The sequence below is a fragment of the Stigmatopora nigra genome, chromosome 15 (assembly GCF_051989575.1).
Source record: "Stigmatopora nigra isolate UIUO_SnigA chromosome 15, RoL_Snig_1.1, whole genome shotgun sequence".
Classification (NCBI taxonomy): domain Eukaryota; kingdom Metazoa; phylum Chordata; class Actinopteri; order Syngnathiformes; family Syngnathidae; genus Stigmatopora; species Stigmatopora nigra.
In genome coordinates, this window is record NC_135522.1 from 9,830,573 (window position 1) to 9,848,145 (window position 17,573).

General features: G+C 36.7%; 1 protein-coding gene across 1 annotated transcript; it reads right to left on the reverse strand.

Moving 5' to 3' along the window:
• Positions 1-421: 421 nt before the first annotated feature.
• ccdc97 (coiled-coil domain containing 97) lies at positions 422-3,755 on the reverse strand. Its single transcript, XM_077734553.1, has 7 exons — positions 3,434-3,755; positions 2,719-2,904; positions 2,441-2,600; positions 2,178-2,266; positions 1,050-1,254; positions 799-937; positions 422-578 (listed from the first exon to the last, which is right to left on the reverse strand). Exons 1-7 carry the CDS (start codon positions 3,581-3,583, stop codon positions 467-469), a joined length of 1,041 nt encoding a protein of 346 aa, XP_077590679.1. The 5' UTR covers positions 3,584-3,755; the 3' UTR covers positions 422-466.
• Positions 3,756-17,573: the final 13,818 nt, after the last annotated feature.

Below are 17,573 nucleotides of genomic sequence, written 5' to 3' on the forward strand. Positions count from 1 at the left end.
ATCAGCAACCAATGAGGAATTTCTACTGATTTCAAGAATACATTTCTATTGGAAGACGCCATCTAAAGAACGTAATTTAAAAATAGAAAAGAATAATCTGACATTTTTCAAATTGTAGGTTCTTATTACCATGAATAAAATATTTTTCTTGCGAATTGTTGAAAGGTTCCTGTTTCTTTTTTTTTACTTTGTTTATACACACTTAATGTGATGGTCATCAGTCCTAAGTTGTTTTACAGGTTTTAGTATTATTTATAGTATTATAGTATATTTTATTTAGTATATTATTATATATAAATACTAAAAATTGTTTTGCTTACATCCACCTATTTTTATGAAGAAAAATGAAACAAAATGTGTATTCCAAAAACATTTATTACAAATTTAAAGAAATCCTAAATGCATCTGTGTACATTGCAACACAAATAGAGCAATAGAGCATAGTTATTTATTGTCCCTGTAGTCACTACTCTGACATTGGTTCATCTTCTTCCTCATCATCTTCATCAAAGTACTTTTCCTCTGCATCTCTGTTGACGATGTCAAGGTTGTCATAGTCTGGATTCTCGTCCACCTCGCTATCGTGAAGACACAAGTAAATAATGGAGTTGGAACCTTTCTATTCTACTAAACTCCTGTCAATGCTACTGGAAGGAATGCATTTTTTTAACAACAAGACTTCAATTTCAAGGAATTTTAAACCTTTCTTAACATTCTGAGGTTTTATGGTGTCAAACTATTAAAATAAATGCAAAAATACTGATAACATCAGATGAAGCTTTCCACATGTCGACCCACCTGTAGTTGAAGTCCTTGTCTTTGCCATCAAGAAAGTGTTGATACATTTGACTGATGAACTCTTCCCGAAGAAGTGCTTTCTCTTCAGAGGTAGGCTCCCAAGTCTTTTCATGGACTTTGTCTTCTTTACCATTCATATCTATACACACACACAAGGAAAGAAAACATTATTTCAGTAATCGCAAATTACAACACTGTTATCCCGACTAAGACTTTGTCTTCTTTTACAACTTAGGTCTAGAATTTCTTGCCTTCATCTTCCACATTGTCATCGTCTTCTTCCTCCTCCTCCTCTGCGCCAGCCTCTTTAATTTGCTCCTCCTCCAGACGAGTCTGGATAAGATGCTCTTGGTAGGAGTTAAGGAGGAGGTTTGCCAGCCCTCCTGTGGCACCCTGAGATGGGTCTGTACTTTTCTGTGCACCATCCAACATGGCCTCTTGGGCGCGCTCTATCACCTGAAGTGTGAAATAGAATTCCTTTTAATATAGCTAATAGCCTGGAATAACCTTCTCCACAATAGTGATGGTTATCAGATACATTTTAACTATATAGGATTGCTAGCATTTGGTGATCAACTTTTACAGTCATTTGATAATGTTTGTCACCCAATTTAATTTGAAAGCAATAGTTTGATGGCTATTGCTGACAATGGCAGCCATTGAATTGAGAAATTTAGGAAATCTACCCATACATTCACTATGCATAGATAGATGTTGAGCTATAGTAAACTCCCATATGAGAATAGAGGCAAATATCTACACAATTATTTGCATGATTGGATAAATGGTTGAGTCAGTTAATAATAATAAAACTAATACTCTACTTCAGTTTTACCCTACCACATGAGAAATGTCTTTAGTGAATTTAAATAATAATACTTAATGTGATAACTAAATATCAGGTCATTAAAAATTGTAGGCCACTAAATAGATTATTTTATTTTTTTCTGAACTGCTTTAATAGGGTAATGAGGGGTGCTGGAGCCTATCCCAGCTGACTACGGGCCATATGTGGGGGACACCCTGAATTGGTGGCCAGCCAATCGCAGAGCCCTAGGAGACAAACAACCATTCATACTCACACTAATACATAGGGGCAATTTAAAGTGTCCAATCAGTCTACGCATCTCTTTGGAATGTCGGAGGAAACTGGAGTACCCATAAAAAACCCACACAGGCCCAGGGAGAACATGCAAACTCCACACAGGTGAACCGACCTGGATTTGAACCAAGGACTCCCACTGTGAGGCCGACATGCTAACCACTCACCATGAAATATTTAGTTTGAAAATACACAACAACATGAAATGGCATTTTAAAGTGATTAACAGTTAAAGCAAACTATCACAATCAGGTTAATAAATAAAGTATATTGTTACCTGGTCATCAGTTAGGTACTGTCCAATATATTGTTCATACAGCAGTGGCTCCCTCATTCGCATCTGTTCATCACTAAAATACTGGCCTCCTAGAAAAGAATGAAAAATATAATTGAGCATTAAATGATTTACAATCTTGCAATATGATTTTATCTTTGTCTGGAAAAAGTAGCATTAACTCTTCTTAATATCTTTAATGTGGATTACAGTACCAGTGATAGATGTACAGGTTGAACAATATAGACAAAAGAAAATGCCAATACCTTTCTGTAGGTCTCTGAGTGCAGCATAACGCTGATTTCGAACTTGCTTTTTGTGGGTGCTTACTGACACTTGCTTCTGGATTACTTCACTGTAGTGCTGAGCACGTGGGTCAGTACTGACATGTACAAAAGCTTGTAGATGCATGGGTTTAAGGCATCCCTGGAAATTTAGGGAAAAATGTTACTAAAGTTACTAACTCGACAAATGGAAACCCAACCCGAGGCTAACACTCTTGCTCTAATGGATTGATCATTTTGAAATAAAGAATAGTACACACATGGTACCGCTCCAAAAACACCAGTGGTTTGCTCCTGTATTGATGCAGTAGTTCTTTTCTACACTCCTCTGATGTCAATTCAGCATCTCCCACTTGCTGACTTTTCACTGGGATTCCACTTGCAACTACAACATCCAATAAGGTGTGGACATCAGGGGTGACATCACTGGGGTCATCTTGGAATACCTGGTTGCAAAAGACCATATAATAACACTGAGTTTATTATGGTAGTAGCAGTGCACATGTCTTTTAGTGTCATTGACAATGACAGACTTCCAATCATGTAGTTCCTTACAAATGAATTAAAATAGCTTGAATGAGTTTATCACACGAGAATGGCCTGGCAGTGGGGAAGCTGGGTTCAAATCCAGGTCGGTCCACCTGTGTGGAGTTTGTATGTTCTCCCCGGGCCTGTGTGGGTTTCCTCCGACATTCCAAAGACATGCATGGTAGACAGATAGGATACTCTAAATTGCTCCTAGGTATGAGAGTGAGCGTGAATGCTTGTTTTTCTCATTGCGCCCTGCGATTGGCTGGACACCAATTCAAGGTGACCCCTCCATCTGGCCCAAAGTCAGCTGGAATAGGCTCCAGCACCCCCCGCGACCCTAGTAAGAATAAAGTGGTTCAGTAAATGAGATGCGATCCTTCGTTTTATCAAAAGTAGTGCAAAGTCAAATTATGCATTTATAGAAAGTTAAGCATTTAGGCTCACCTGTGTATTTTGCGGTGGTTTTGGATACTCGATATAGGGAATACAAGGTAATATCACCGGATTGTGCTGTATTGTGGGATGGTTGTCCTTTGCAGATTCTTCAGACGATTTAGGTAGTATTTTACCACGAGGTTCGATTTCACCCCACATAGCTAGATGGTTTGTTAGTGCTCTGCTGAGCTAACGTAAGGCGTTGACTTTTGATCAACTACTGTTAAATATAATAGTTGACAACATTTCAATTTTACATGATCCGCCTAAAACACTGTTATGGTGCACCGCCGTATTGGTCCGTCACTGTTTTCTGTCCCCGGAAGTCTTGAGAAGTCACATATTTTCATCCAACTGCCCTCTGCTGGTGGTTTTGTGTAAATACAAAATGCGGCACACTTTTCTCAGTAGTATTTATCATACATTGCTGTGTTCTTGTGCTGCATGAGATTTACAAAATACTTTCTAGTAGAACGTTTGTACTACTATCTACTTCTACTCTACTATATATTACCTGATCTAACAAATGAAGGGAGGATGCCAGTAGTAATCGTGAGATATCATAGAGAATGGTCAATAATGTGCAAAAACAGTATTTCTGTGAAAACAAAACATCACAAGAACGAGATCGCAGATACAAGAAGCTCAAATGAGTTTCCTGCAAGAATGTATGGAATCTCCCTCAGAGATAAGGTAAGAAGTTTGGTCATCCAAACATTTTATCTGTCATGGTTAAGGTAACCCTATAGATGGAACTTACTGGAATTTTTACTCTATTTAAGCAGAACTTAAACAAATGATGACTGACCAAATAGTTATTTGCATAATCTTCATATTATATCACACAAGACTGAAAGGAACACACGCACATTCCCATTTAAAAAGTGTGAGCACACTTTCTAAATCACATTTAGCCCTACAGCATTTATTTTTACACCAAAAAAAAGTTTATTTTAATTTAGTATTGATTTTTTTAAATTACAAAAATGCCCCTTCTCCTCCATTCATAAATGTCTTTATTTATATGATTGAGAGTTTCATTAAGATACATACGAGTGTACAATTCAATTTTAAACTGTTGTTGCACAAATATTGTAGAGAAGGGAGATATTCAGTGCCAGGTCTTTGGCTGTGGCTTTACCGTGGGTAATGGTGTATTTAGGTCCTGATTCGTTCCCCCCTCTCTTTTTAGACTTTCAAGTTCTTTGCCTGGGGACAACAACACCGCCACATCTTGCATACAAACATCATCAGAGAAAAACATACTATATTCTATCATGCACACTAAATGGATATCACAGTTTTTGCAAATTGACTTGATGCACGCATTGTTTTTCTAAACTAATACGCAATATGAACAAGCCCTGTATGTTTTTTTTAAAAAAAAATTTCATCTTCCATAACGCCCATCCTCGAATGGGTATCAAGGGTTTTTGGAGCTTCGGGGGAAAGGCAGACTACACCCTAGATTGGTCGCCAGTCAGTCGTAGGTCACACAGAGAGACAGACAATCACTCACTCACTCAATCACACTGCGACGGGAATTGAACCCAGACTGGCCGCACCAAAGTCAGGCGGAATGGCCACTGCACCATCAGGTGGTTTATGTTGGTTATATTGTAATGCATAATGACAAGTTTGACAGAGGACCTCATTTTACAGCTGTATTATTTAGAGGCAAGGCGGCTCAGTGGACGAGTGGTTAGTGTTTCGGCCTCACAGTTCTGGTGTCAAAGATTCGATCCCAGGTGTGAGGGGCTGGGCCAGGAGCATTTGGACACGCATTATAATTTATCAAGCCTGGCGATTGAAATGTAAGAAAAGAGACACAATTGAAGGTGAAAATTTATTTACAAATTTACTTTCAACATTAAGAATATATTATTATTCAACGAAAGAAAGCAGTCTTTAAATTGAGAGTGATGAGTGGCATGTTCATTAAGATAATGTACTGCTGCTGTGAATACATGTACAAGTTGCTATTTTAACACAGTAGAGAAACTCACATTTCAGTGGGAACTGTGTTTTTGTTCTCCATTTTTTTGCCAGTGCATCAAAATCTACACTCCAATAAAAGATTAGACTAGTCCGACATCTATCGGGGAAACGAGGGTATTGCATGTGAAAGGGAAATTAAGGAGGTAATTAATTTTTACTATAATTTGGACAACATTGGCGGGCCGGATTAAAAACCCTAACGGGCCGCAAATGGCCTGCGGGCCGTAGTTTGCCCATGCTACCTTATACCCTTGTGTGATTGGATGGCCACCAATTCAGGGTGCCCTTGGCCTGGTTCCCATATTTAGCTTGGATAGTCTCCAGCACCCCCCATGACCCCCACAACAAAATTAATGAATAATTTAGAAGCACAAACATTTGAACTTCTTTGAGATCCCCAATGTCTGTCTAAATGGTGTGTATACACTATCAAAATAGAAAATGATTCATTTGCTAATTGTTTAGTCAATCAATTATGTGAGCGTTAGTTTACCTGCTATTGCTGCCAATAGATGTCTAATTCCTTTTGACAAGGATGGGCGAATAAAAAAAGGATTAATTTGAACTCTCCCACTCAAAATGGATTGGATGCACGGAACTCTCAATGCCAGCCAAATGTGATCAAGGTGTAAATAGTTTGGAAAACACAATGTCTTTTCTTCTGTTGGAAACCATAACAACTATATGGCTCGTGACAAAAATGAGTTTGGCATACCAGGTCAAGAACAAAGTGACTGAGTTTAAATTCATCTGAGTAAAGAAGCCATTGATGCCAGGTTCGGGAATAGTTTAAGACCAGAGCAAACAAGAGGCAAATGTGCACACACTGCATTTATGGCATGAACACTTTAATGGGATTTCAACTTTCTGGCACCCAGGACAATCAACTTTCCTTCAAAACAAACTAGGAGAATGAATTAAAATGGTCTGAAATTACATTTCTCTGCACATTTTTTTTAAAACTATCTTGGCTTGTCAAAATATTCATTACATACAATTTACATTATGCATTCCACATAAATTTGGTTTGGTCATTACAAATTGACTGAACTGTTTATTATACAAGTTGTTTTCTGCAAAAGTAGATATATTAAGCACCATTTTACAGTAATTTGTTCACTAATAATATTTGTTTTCATTTTCAAAACTTTCAAGGACGCTTTACAATGGAATCTACAAGAGATGTAAATTAAAGTAGACAGAAGCACAGATTAAAAACAACATCAGAGCAACAGGAAAAATCTCTTAATACAAAACCAAACACAGCATCATATACTCTGAAATTAAAGGTAGCAAGTCAGGCACAGGGGATAAAGGAATGGAGGGTTTATTTGTACCGTATTTTCACGACTATAAGGCGCACTTAAAAATCTTACATTTTCTCCAAAATAGGCAGTGCGCCTTATAATCCAGTGCGCCTTATATGTGGAAAAAACAGAAAACGAAAAACCACTACTGTCGGATATTAAAAAAAACAAAAACACCTGAACTGAAACAATACGGTTAAATATGCAGATGCCATCTTAGTTTACAAAATCTTCCATCATATAGCTCCTCCCCCACTGCAAGATTTTATACAAAAAAAATCCAAAACATCAACAATGGCGGGCTCTAGAGGTGACTGTGTAGTGAGTGCTTCATACCTGGAATTCAACAGCAATTACCGTATTTTCACAACTAAAAGGCGCACTTAAAAGTCTTAAATTTTCTACAAAATAGACAGTGCGCCTTATAATACAGTGCACCTTATAATGCAGTGCGCCTTATAATACAGTGCGCCTTATAGTCATGAAAATACGGTGCTGTAGTTTTGTATTGAACCTGAGAACACTAATCTGGTACTAGATGAGGATTTTAGTAAATAATGTTGAATTGGCTAGCCTTGTTTTGACTTTCATGGGACTGTAATACATATTAATTTTCTCTTTAGTATTGCTAAAGAAACTATTTAAATAAAAAATGCATTGGTTATGCATCCATCCATAAAACATTTATTTGAAGGAAGCTGGCGATATATAAACAAATTTTGTAAATTTTACCAGTAAGTACCAAAGTACTTTCCACCTCACACCATAGCAACACCATAGCTAAATTTGCAGATGACAAGGTACAATATATAATGCTTATATTATATCCTCGATAGAAATGCTGATCCACACAAGTCCATGCACAAATTCATAATTGGATTTCAGTGACCACTCATTGAATCAAATTATTACAGTAAGACTTTAAATGCTTCGCTCAGCAGAAGAAATCATTGTTGTCAGAAGCAAGCGATCATTTATATTTCTGAAATAGACCCCCTCATAAATGTTTACATTTTCATTTCATCTAGCTCCATGGTTTGTTGTCCAATTTTTCTTTGTGCTGCCACCCCTTATTTATCGACCCCCTCAAATTTTCTGACACTTCATCCTCTTTCTATTGATTTTTTATTCTTTTGCCCATCCATCCAACCCCTTAATATTGTATATATGTTGAGGTTCATAGCTGAAAGAGCCAAATGACCCTCTTCTGTGGGTCAGCAATGGTTTAAGAGGGTTGACCTCCCCTGGGGGTGCAGGAGAGAGTATACCAGTAGTGTGACAATGCTCACTGATGTGAACTGAGGCTTGAGCAGGTACCATCAGTCTTGCTCCGGGGCTGCTAATCCACTCAAGCTAGTGACGTAGATGTCTACTATAAAGTCAAAAACTATTAGAACTGTGGCACGTTTTAGACTGCATGCATGCTTGTTTTTATGACATTGTACTCAAGATTTTTAGAAAGAAAGTTCAACCATTCTATGTAGAATCTTGACACCAAGGGCATGTAACTGCAGTCTATAATAGACAACACCAATTTCACGGTGGATTGACCAATCCCTGTTGTTAACAATAAAATCCAGGTTTAAATGGTGAGACCCTTACAAAGGTTTATGTTTGTCTACAAATGCCACAAGGTTGTGGTAAAGTACTACTAATGTCTAAATGAAACCCCTAATTCACTTCTATAACATGTGAAACTAAAGTGTCACTATGTGCCACCAAAGCATTCTTGTTTATTTACAGGTAAATGAAATGAGTCCCTAAATGTTCTTTATTATGTTTCCATTTAACTGTTTGTAATAATGAATAATTAGTTATGGCTTAGGCCAGGGTTCTCAAACATACGGCCCGCGGGCCGGATCCGGCCCATCTGGTGGTTTGGTACGGCCCGGGGAAGAAAAGCTTGTATAAAAAAAATATGAATTTTCTTTAAAATTTGTAGTTCTTGTATTATCCGGAGTGTTTTAGTACGTGCAGACAACATGAATTGACAATTATTTATGTTCTTATGTTATTCTCTTGTTCATAGAATATTGTTCATAATGTAAAAGGAAAATTCTGTTAATAAACATTTTGATAATTTACTCATTCTTTGCACTAATTATTAGTATTAGGGACTAATACAAAGGGAAAAAAATGGGCTTATTGATAGTTCTATGTAAGTTTGCAATGAGTTTACTGGTCAGGCCCACTTGATCTCAAATTAAGCTGGATTCGGCCCGCAGACCAAAGGAGGTTTGACACCCCTGGCTTAGGCTAATGTTAACTGCCATAATTGACATATTCACAAACTTCCAATTGATTTGAACTAGGTGGGCCGACATTGAATGATGCTTTCAAAACTATTTGAAATAGGGGTATTGCTTTTGATATATTCACGGTCATGGTGATGGTACGAGAACGATGATTGGGCTGCTATCGTTGGCAACAGATCTCCATTCCATATAAATATTTCAAATGTATTGGGCAACTAGTAATGACAAACCGATTTCAATTCACAGCTGAAAAAACTGACATGGCATAAATTGAATGGGTTTATACAATTAATTTTGATCTTTTTTCCGCACTTCCATGTCATCTCGATCTAATTGTATAAATTCAAGCCAGGCAGCAGCGTTCAACCAGATGTTCGATTAATGTGTTGAGAGAGAAACTGCAAGATTCAATCAGCTATTATAGAAAATAATTATCTATCTCTGTCATCATGACATAATAAAAGATTATTATGTTACTGTCATTGGAAATACAGTACAAAGTTACAGGGAAGTGACACTCCACCACTCACCAGCAAAAGGAAAGTCATTACATGATTGAATCACATAGTATAAAAATCAGCCCCATGTTGTCTTTTCATCATGGACCACTTACTGCTCAGCCGTGCAGCCATCACTACTTTTAGATTAGATCACATGAATTGTGTAATTAAATGAGCAGCAAATGTTTTATCCTCAATCCAATCCAGCAGATATGTTCATTCTTAGAATTACTATACTGTTGAAACGTGTGTATGATAATGAAATGATGGTATATGAATAAAATTATTGAAATTCACAGCCACAGCTACTCTAATAATGGCTGAGGCTATAAAATGCAAAGGTAGTCAGCATTACCAATGATTTATCATGAACTCCAAAGCAGTGCAATTTTGTAGTTGACCTAAACAAAGTAAAACAATAATGTTCCAATCTCTTGATTGCTTAACCTCAAGAAAAAAAAAGTTTAAAATAAAAGTAAACAATAAAGATAATGTATGAACTTGAACGTTCTGACCCAATTATGTCTTTTAATCCCTGAGAGCTGATGCTGTAGTTATAACACTGCCACTTGTACTCCTGCTCCTGGACCTCGTGCTAGCCAATGACGTAATCCATATTTGGCACGTATATAAACTGCAGCCTAAGTTAATAATTTGTTAAAAACTAAATTTCATTAAAGCTTGAATTAAAAGCATCATAATTATTTAGAATGTGATATTCCATGTTATATGATTAGCGTTATTTTGAATCTAAATGAAAATTATAATAGTAATATAGTTTATTAACAATTTGATGTATTCATTTAGTGTATTATTTACCAATTTGTTTTAATTTAAATCAAATATTTTTTTCATCTTACATTTTCAATTAGGATTTGATTGTTTATCACTCCAATTAGTTGTGAATAAATTAAATATGTGATAAGGATAATGGGTAAAAGTGCTAAAGAAAATGAATTTATCAAGGTTTTAGAGAATTTTAAGTCAATAATGACCATATTTTTGGCCAATACAATCTTTTATGGGTCTCTATAAAAGTGTGTCTGGACAAAACATACCAAAAGATGACAATTTGTTGGTGCACTGCAATATGTCCTACTTCCCATACATGACAGTATTGGGGAATAGTTTACAAAAACGAAATGAGCCAGCCAGAATTCATTGTTCGAAAATGAATGAGTGGTCCTTTGTCAGAGTCAAGGCAATGTAATGATTCAGAGCAATTTATTATTCATGACATCCTTTCCCCACTCTGTCTAACGAATTAAAGTAACACAATGGATGAGTTCAGGTATCTTTAGATCAACCTCAGCAGGGGAGTTGCCCTGTGTTTGAGAGCCAAGCTGAAGGCTAATGCCCCAAGGACAGCTGGCTTTTTCTCTCAGTGTATATCTGGTTTAAAATGCAGTGCATGAAATTGACAGTACTTTCTCATCTCTTATTTTTTGAACCGCTTCATCCTCATTAGGGTCAGGAGGGGTGCTGGAGCCTATCCCAGCTGACTCCGGGCTAGAGGCGGGGGACACTCTCAATCGATGGCCAGCCAATTGGAGGGCACAAAGAGACGGACAACCATTTACGCTCAGACTCATACCTAGGGGCAATTTAGAGTGTCCAATCATCCTACCATGCATCAGTTTGGAATGTGGGAAGAAACCGGAGTAACCGGAAGAAACCCAAAAGAACATGCAAACAGGAGAACATGCAAACTCCACAAAGGTGGACCGATCTGGATCTGAAAACCAGGACCCCAGAGCTGTGAGGCTAACGCGCTAACCACATGCCCCACTGGGCCACCATATTGACAGTATTATAATATACTCATCTAGTCATTCACTCTATAGATATACATGCAAATAGTTTGTGTTGTCTGCACATTCTTGATATCATTATAGCAAATTTTACCATATTTTTCACACTGACTTGCACTTGCCAAAAAATGCTGAATGAAGCGGAAAAAAAAAACACATACATTGGAGTATAAGTCCAATTTTGTGGGGGATTTTATTTTACACAATCCAAAATAAAGAACAGACACCCTCTTGAATGGCATAACAAATAATAATAATTATAATAATAATAATAGGCCCGGTGGATGAGGGTTAGAACGTCAGCCACAAAGTTCTGGGGTTCCTGACCTTTGATATACTGTTTGTATCTTCAGTTTTATTATGTGTACTTGACAATGGTTGGCATCAGAGCATTTTCAATAGTTCATTAATTTATTTTTAGTAGTTCATTCATTCATTCATTCATTCATCATCTGTACTGTGTATCCTCGTAAAGCTTGATGGAGCCTATCCCAGCTGACTTTGGGTGAAAGGCAGACTACAACCTAAACTGGTCGCCAGTCAGCCATAGGCCACACAGAGAGACAGACAACCATTCGCACTCACAATCATACCGACGACGAGAGGCAAGCGATCCCACGCTTGCCCGCACTGAAGTCAGGTGAGTGAATCACTACACCATCAGGTGGCACTTTTTGATAGTTGTGAAAAGTATTTATTTTAATGCTACCCAATAAAGACAACTATAATTCAAAGTACGCATACAAGATACATGAATACATTTAACCTCAGTATATATGCTAAACACCTCTATAGGTTTTTTTTTGTTTAAGTTTATTTGTGGTGGTTTATCACGTTCTATGATAGAATGTCCTATTTAAGGGTGGTAGCAAGTGGTTTATTAATTTGATCTCCATGGTCCAGTATGAATCCCAGTAATTCTTGTCATATACCTCATTTACTACCAGGGATACCTGCAATATGAGAGACCTTCCTAATAGAACTGTTGTATTGGTTGGACCTCAAGGGAGGGAAAAAAAGTCTTCTGCACAGGTCTGACTTACCTAACACATGATTTAAAAAATATGAAAACAACCATTTCACAAGAAGCACATTGTGTAAGTGAGAGCTTCAAAAATATGATGACTCCAACCTGAGTAGCACCTTCTCATTGGTACTCTGGTGAATTAAATCTATGAGCACTGTGACCTATATTTGCTCTATTTACAAATTGTCACATTGATTTTCGTCCACACTGCAGCTCATTATTTCTTTGGAAGCTGTCGTTAAATAGATTAGAGTTACTTTGAATTTGGGGTGGAAAGACATCAGTGGGTGGTTACAGTAATTGTATTTTTTTTATTTGTCATTGACACCACTTTGATGCATTGACCATTGTGTAATTAGGATGTGAGCTCCTTTTAGCAGCAATCTTTAGTAAAACTAAACAAGAGTGGCAAATCATTTACAGTTGAACAAAGTGTGTTGTTTTCAGACAAGACAAGATAACCTGTGATGCTACTTAATTAACACAGACAGCAATTGGGTCATGAGCAATTATAAACATGTCTTTGGGACTTTTTACATGACAAGGATAACAGGCGTGAATGCACAAAAAAAACTGTCCATAGAGCCCTATTGTGGTTGGGCAATTAATTTTTACGGCGATTCAAATCAAAAGCTGCATTCACCCATTTTATTTCTATTTTAAAAAAAATAATTTGTATTGTTGGGAAGTTTTGAAAAGTTAAAAAAAGGGAAAATCTGTCTAAATGTGTGGGTTTTTTCGCATGGCATAAAATATAGAGGGGAAAATAGTGATAATATAATATGAAGGGGAGCTTTTTCTTTGCAAAATATCTCCACAATTATGGCTCAAAAGTTATATTATTGAATCTTTGTTTATCTACTCTCATCATAAAGAAAATGTAAATATTTGCTTTTATGTTAAGTCCTCCTACTGTATTGTGCTGCAGGCTTGAACTTGAAGTGTCAAATATAAAAAGAATTTGATGCATGAACTTTTAAATTATATATGAGACTGTCATACTGATATGAGTGACTCCTTGAGTCTGTCTTGATTTGTATGCCTCTCACAAAACAGCAGTATCAACAGCAGGTTAAAAAGAATCATCTCAATGGACTGTTTTAATTCTGAATATATCTAAAATATTGATTTCAGTAGAGAAGTGAATGATGCATGAAGTCGTTTAATTGAGCATTAAAGATTCTGTTTATTGTGCAAAATTGTGGAATTGATGGCATCTTGAATTTAACTGAGCCCGAATGGAGTGCACATTTTATGGCCATACCATTTATATAAAACTATAAATTTGACAGCACGTTATCAAATTTGTGATTTATCACACATTTCTAAGATTAACCATGTTCTCCTCCATGGCAGGATTTGTTCTCGAATTGTAAACCTCAGATCCTTCTAAGAAATAGTGGAGAGAAACTGGCTGTACAACATTTGTCTGCCTTGAATTATCCAATTTTTAAAGTAAATTATGTGAAATGATTTTAATTTTTTTAAATGATTTTGATTTTGTAAGTGAATGCGTCCCCCCCCCCCCCACCCCGAAAAACCTACGATTTTACCGAATAACCGGAATTTTTAGTCAGTGAAATCAGAAAATAACCTTCATAACGAGTGTTTTACAAACGTTAGGGTCGCAGGGGTGCTGAGGCCAGTTTGTTTATTTTCTTCCTATAAACTAGAAGGGTGAAGAAAAATTTAAAAAGCCATAGAAAGGACCAAAAAGATGTGTATAATGCAATGCTTCTCATTTTATTTTCTGTACTCCCTCAGAAGAATAAAACGTTCCGCATGGCCCCAAATTCTTTGCCATCATTGTAAATGGTATACTTCTTGTTGAAATTGTCATGTACACTTCTGCATTAGATTGTCTTCTTGTTAAAATTAACAACACCGACAGGGAGTCAATATGCAATTACATTTATTGTAGTATTGTGCGTTTTTTAGATGTCTTATGAAGTCAGATGTTCGCAGGCATTGCTTCGCATCCCTTAACTTTAGGAGCATCGATTCCACATGTATTCTTAATCAGCCAGTCAAGGTCAAAGCAGTTTTAAGTCCACATGACAGACTCTTTGATCTCAACCCATAAATCCTGTCTCACTCTCCCTAGAGAGGGCCCCCTCTCCCCTTCTTTATCAATAGATCTTTTCATACTCTGATTCCTAATAGTCTGTATATGTACTTTGTAAATAATAGCAATCAGAGAGCAATTTCTGCCATAAAAATAAAATATATTCCAAGTCCAACTTAGTGAATGAGAGAAAATCAAAATGTGATTCAATAATAAAGAATGACTGCAAGGAGAAATGGACAATCAAAGTGTAGATTGGAATAGGTCAAGTCTGACCTGTTTAATAGAACTGAACTAATTCTGATGATGACCACCCGATAGTGCAGTGGTTCTTTTGCCTGACTTTGGTGCAGTGTGGGATCAATTCTCACTCAGTGGCATTGTGATTGTGAGTGTGTGTGATTGTCTTTCTCTACATGTGTGCCTTGTTACTGACTGGTGAGTGGTGACCAATCAACAGTGTAGTGTGCCTTTGTCTGCTGAGATAGGCTTCACCACCCCGCAAGCTTGACAAGGATAAGTGGTGTTTAAAATGAATAAATGAATAATTCTAATTACATGGCACATCAGTCCAATAGAACCTCATTGTTATGTTCTGAGTGGGTTGTCATCATCTCTCTCTCTTCTACCCTTTCTCTCTCTCTCCTCCGCCAGCTATGCCGTAAGCCACTTCCTTGTGTCTGTATAGAATAATGTCACATTTTAGTAATGAAGATCATAACCACTAGATAGGTATTTGTTACTTTGAGAGTCGGTGGTGAATTAGAACAAATTGTAATATCCTGATTTTGGCGTTTTTTGAGAGAGTGCGAACGGATTAATTTTATTTAATTATTTTCTATGGGAAAATTTGACCCTAGAACTGAGGCCAACGTGGTAACCACTCATCCGCCAGGTCGCCTAATACATTTTATTGCAAGAAAAAAAAGGAGACAACACAAAGAGGTTTAGAAATGATGAGAATAGACCCAAAATAGAGGTGTCCCTTTATCTTCACAGGTACCCATCTGGCTGTCCCACCTCTAATTAGCACTGCCATGTTGCTGCAAATAGTACAGACACGATCAGGAAAAGGTGTGAATAGCTCTGTGACTTTCAAAGGCATTAATTCTACAAGTATGTCTCGAATTTATACTTGTGCATGTGTGGCCTTTTTTTACGACACCAACCAAATTAAAATATGTCCTGGAGAATGCGCAATGAATAATGGAATTCATTTTTTATCAATACAATTTGGGCAAAGCAAAAAGCAAAAGACTACTAGAATAAAAAGTAGAAGCCTTAAAGAATCTACGTTTTATCACATTACAGGTTATGATAATGATAATGACACAAGTCATTTTTCTTTACTTATGAACATACCTTCTCGATCATATTTGCCTCAGTTTATGATATCCTTATGGTCTATTTTTTTATGTAGTATATAATGTTTTAAACTAATACCTGGATCACTGAAAAAAACTCGTACAAAATGTGAAAAATAATGACTTTTCAGCAACACTATATTATCATAACAAGCAAACGTATGGCTTTAAGTATGAACTTGTTGGCTGCCATTGACAGCAACAGATGCCCAACTTATTTAAAGTCAGAGGAGTGTTTAAGTTTGCCTGCCATTGACAGCTCTAGACATCCTATTCATTGTGATTGGAACTGTCAGTCAAAATAAATTGGATGTCTAGTGCCATCATATTCAAGCAATGTGTTAACTTAGATATTCTTCTAGAGGACAATTTTGGAGACAACCAGTTTTTTCCTTAAAGGACACCATAATAATATGTTGTCACATCCTTAATATTAGTTCATACGTTTTCCAAACCGCTTATCTTCACGATGGTCGTGGGCAGTGCTCGAGGCCAACCCAGCCAACTATGAGCACCAGGCGGGGCACACCATGAATTGTGATGCCAACTCGCTAAGACCGGAACACCCACATCCTTAATATGTATATTACAAACTGTTTTTTTTCAATTGCCTATAGACATTCAAAGTCTGACTCACACAAACACACCATTAAAGCAAATGAATTATCAGGGCTGACACGAATGCAAAAAAAAATAAAATTTTGCAATTAAAAATAATTTTCGGAATGTTTTACCTCTGCATCCTTAAAACCACTGACTGGTTCAGAGGTACAGATTCCAACATATGACTCAATGGGAAACCGTAATCGAAACTTGTTGACAATATCGTGTGATAAGTCAAGATACAAAACTGAAAGTGGGTCATGATTACCAAGAGATTTTAGAAGGGAAGTTCAAACCGGAGGCAAAATCACCACAACATCACTCAAGTGAGTAAGAGTGCGCCTGAATCGGAATTAACTTGGGCTTCATTAGCATTAAATAGTAGGTGCCAAGTGGCAAATACCTTACATTTATGACTACATAGTAACATAGAGTACTAATACAGCACATTATTATACTTTTTTTCTTACCAAGCCCAAAGCGCATTTACCTACACATTCCCACATCAATGGTGGTACTGCTATGCATGGGGCTGCCAATTCACTGTAGGCAACTCAGGGTTCAGTGCCTTGCCCAAAGGCACTTCGCCAGTGGGCATTCTTAGCCTGGATTTGAACTGCTGAGCCTTTGATCCCAGGACACAGCTTCACTACATTGCTGATTTTTTTACTGAGGAATTAATTGTGCTTGTGCAAAAACATGTAATATGGTGTGAAGTAGTTATAGTGGTGATCATACTTCACAATTTTTCGCTTATCGCGGCCATATCTGCCCATTTCCCCAATAAAAACTATTGAATTTCTTTTAAAAAAACAACAACATAAAAACGCTGTCTGCTATGGCAATGGAACTAACACGAAAAAATCCCTTGCATCAATCCATTGGCTTCCTGGCCAACATCAAAATAGGATTAAAAATTATTCAAACTCTTTTTTTTCTTTTTTGGCTTATGATATAAGGAAAACAGGCTGTGGCTCAATGACGTCCAATCTGTCAATTTCATCATAGTATCACCTTAGGTGATAATGGGACATAAAGTTTTAACTAGTTAATAATTACTAACCAATTTAACAAGTGTAAATTTGCACCCCAGTCTAAGCGACTCGCTTGTGCCTGTTCAATTGTAACTATATCATATATATATATATATATATATATATATATATATATATATATATATATATATATATATATATATATATATATATATATATATATA

What these genes read in the sequence shown, in the direction of transcription:
- ccdc97 (XM_077734553.1), bottom strand. Translation starts at nt 3,583, where the DNA reads ATGTGGGGTGAAATCGAACCTCGTGGTAAAATACTACCTAAATCGTCT. An exon ending in AACCACCGCAAAATACACAG is followed by an intron (nt 2,905 to 3,433) that starts GTGAGCCTAAAT and finishes TTTTGCAACCAG; the next exon opens with GTATTCCAAGATGACCCCAG. An exon ending in TGACAATGTGGAAGATGAAG is followed by an intron (nt 938 to 1,049) that starts GCAAGAAATTCT and finishes GTGTGTGTATAG; the next exon opens with ATATGAATGGTAAAGAAGAC.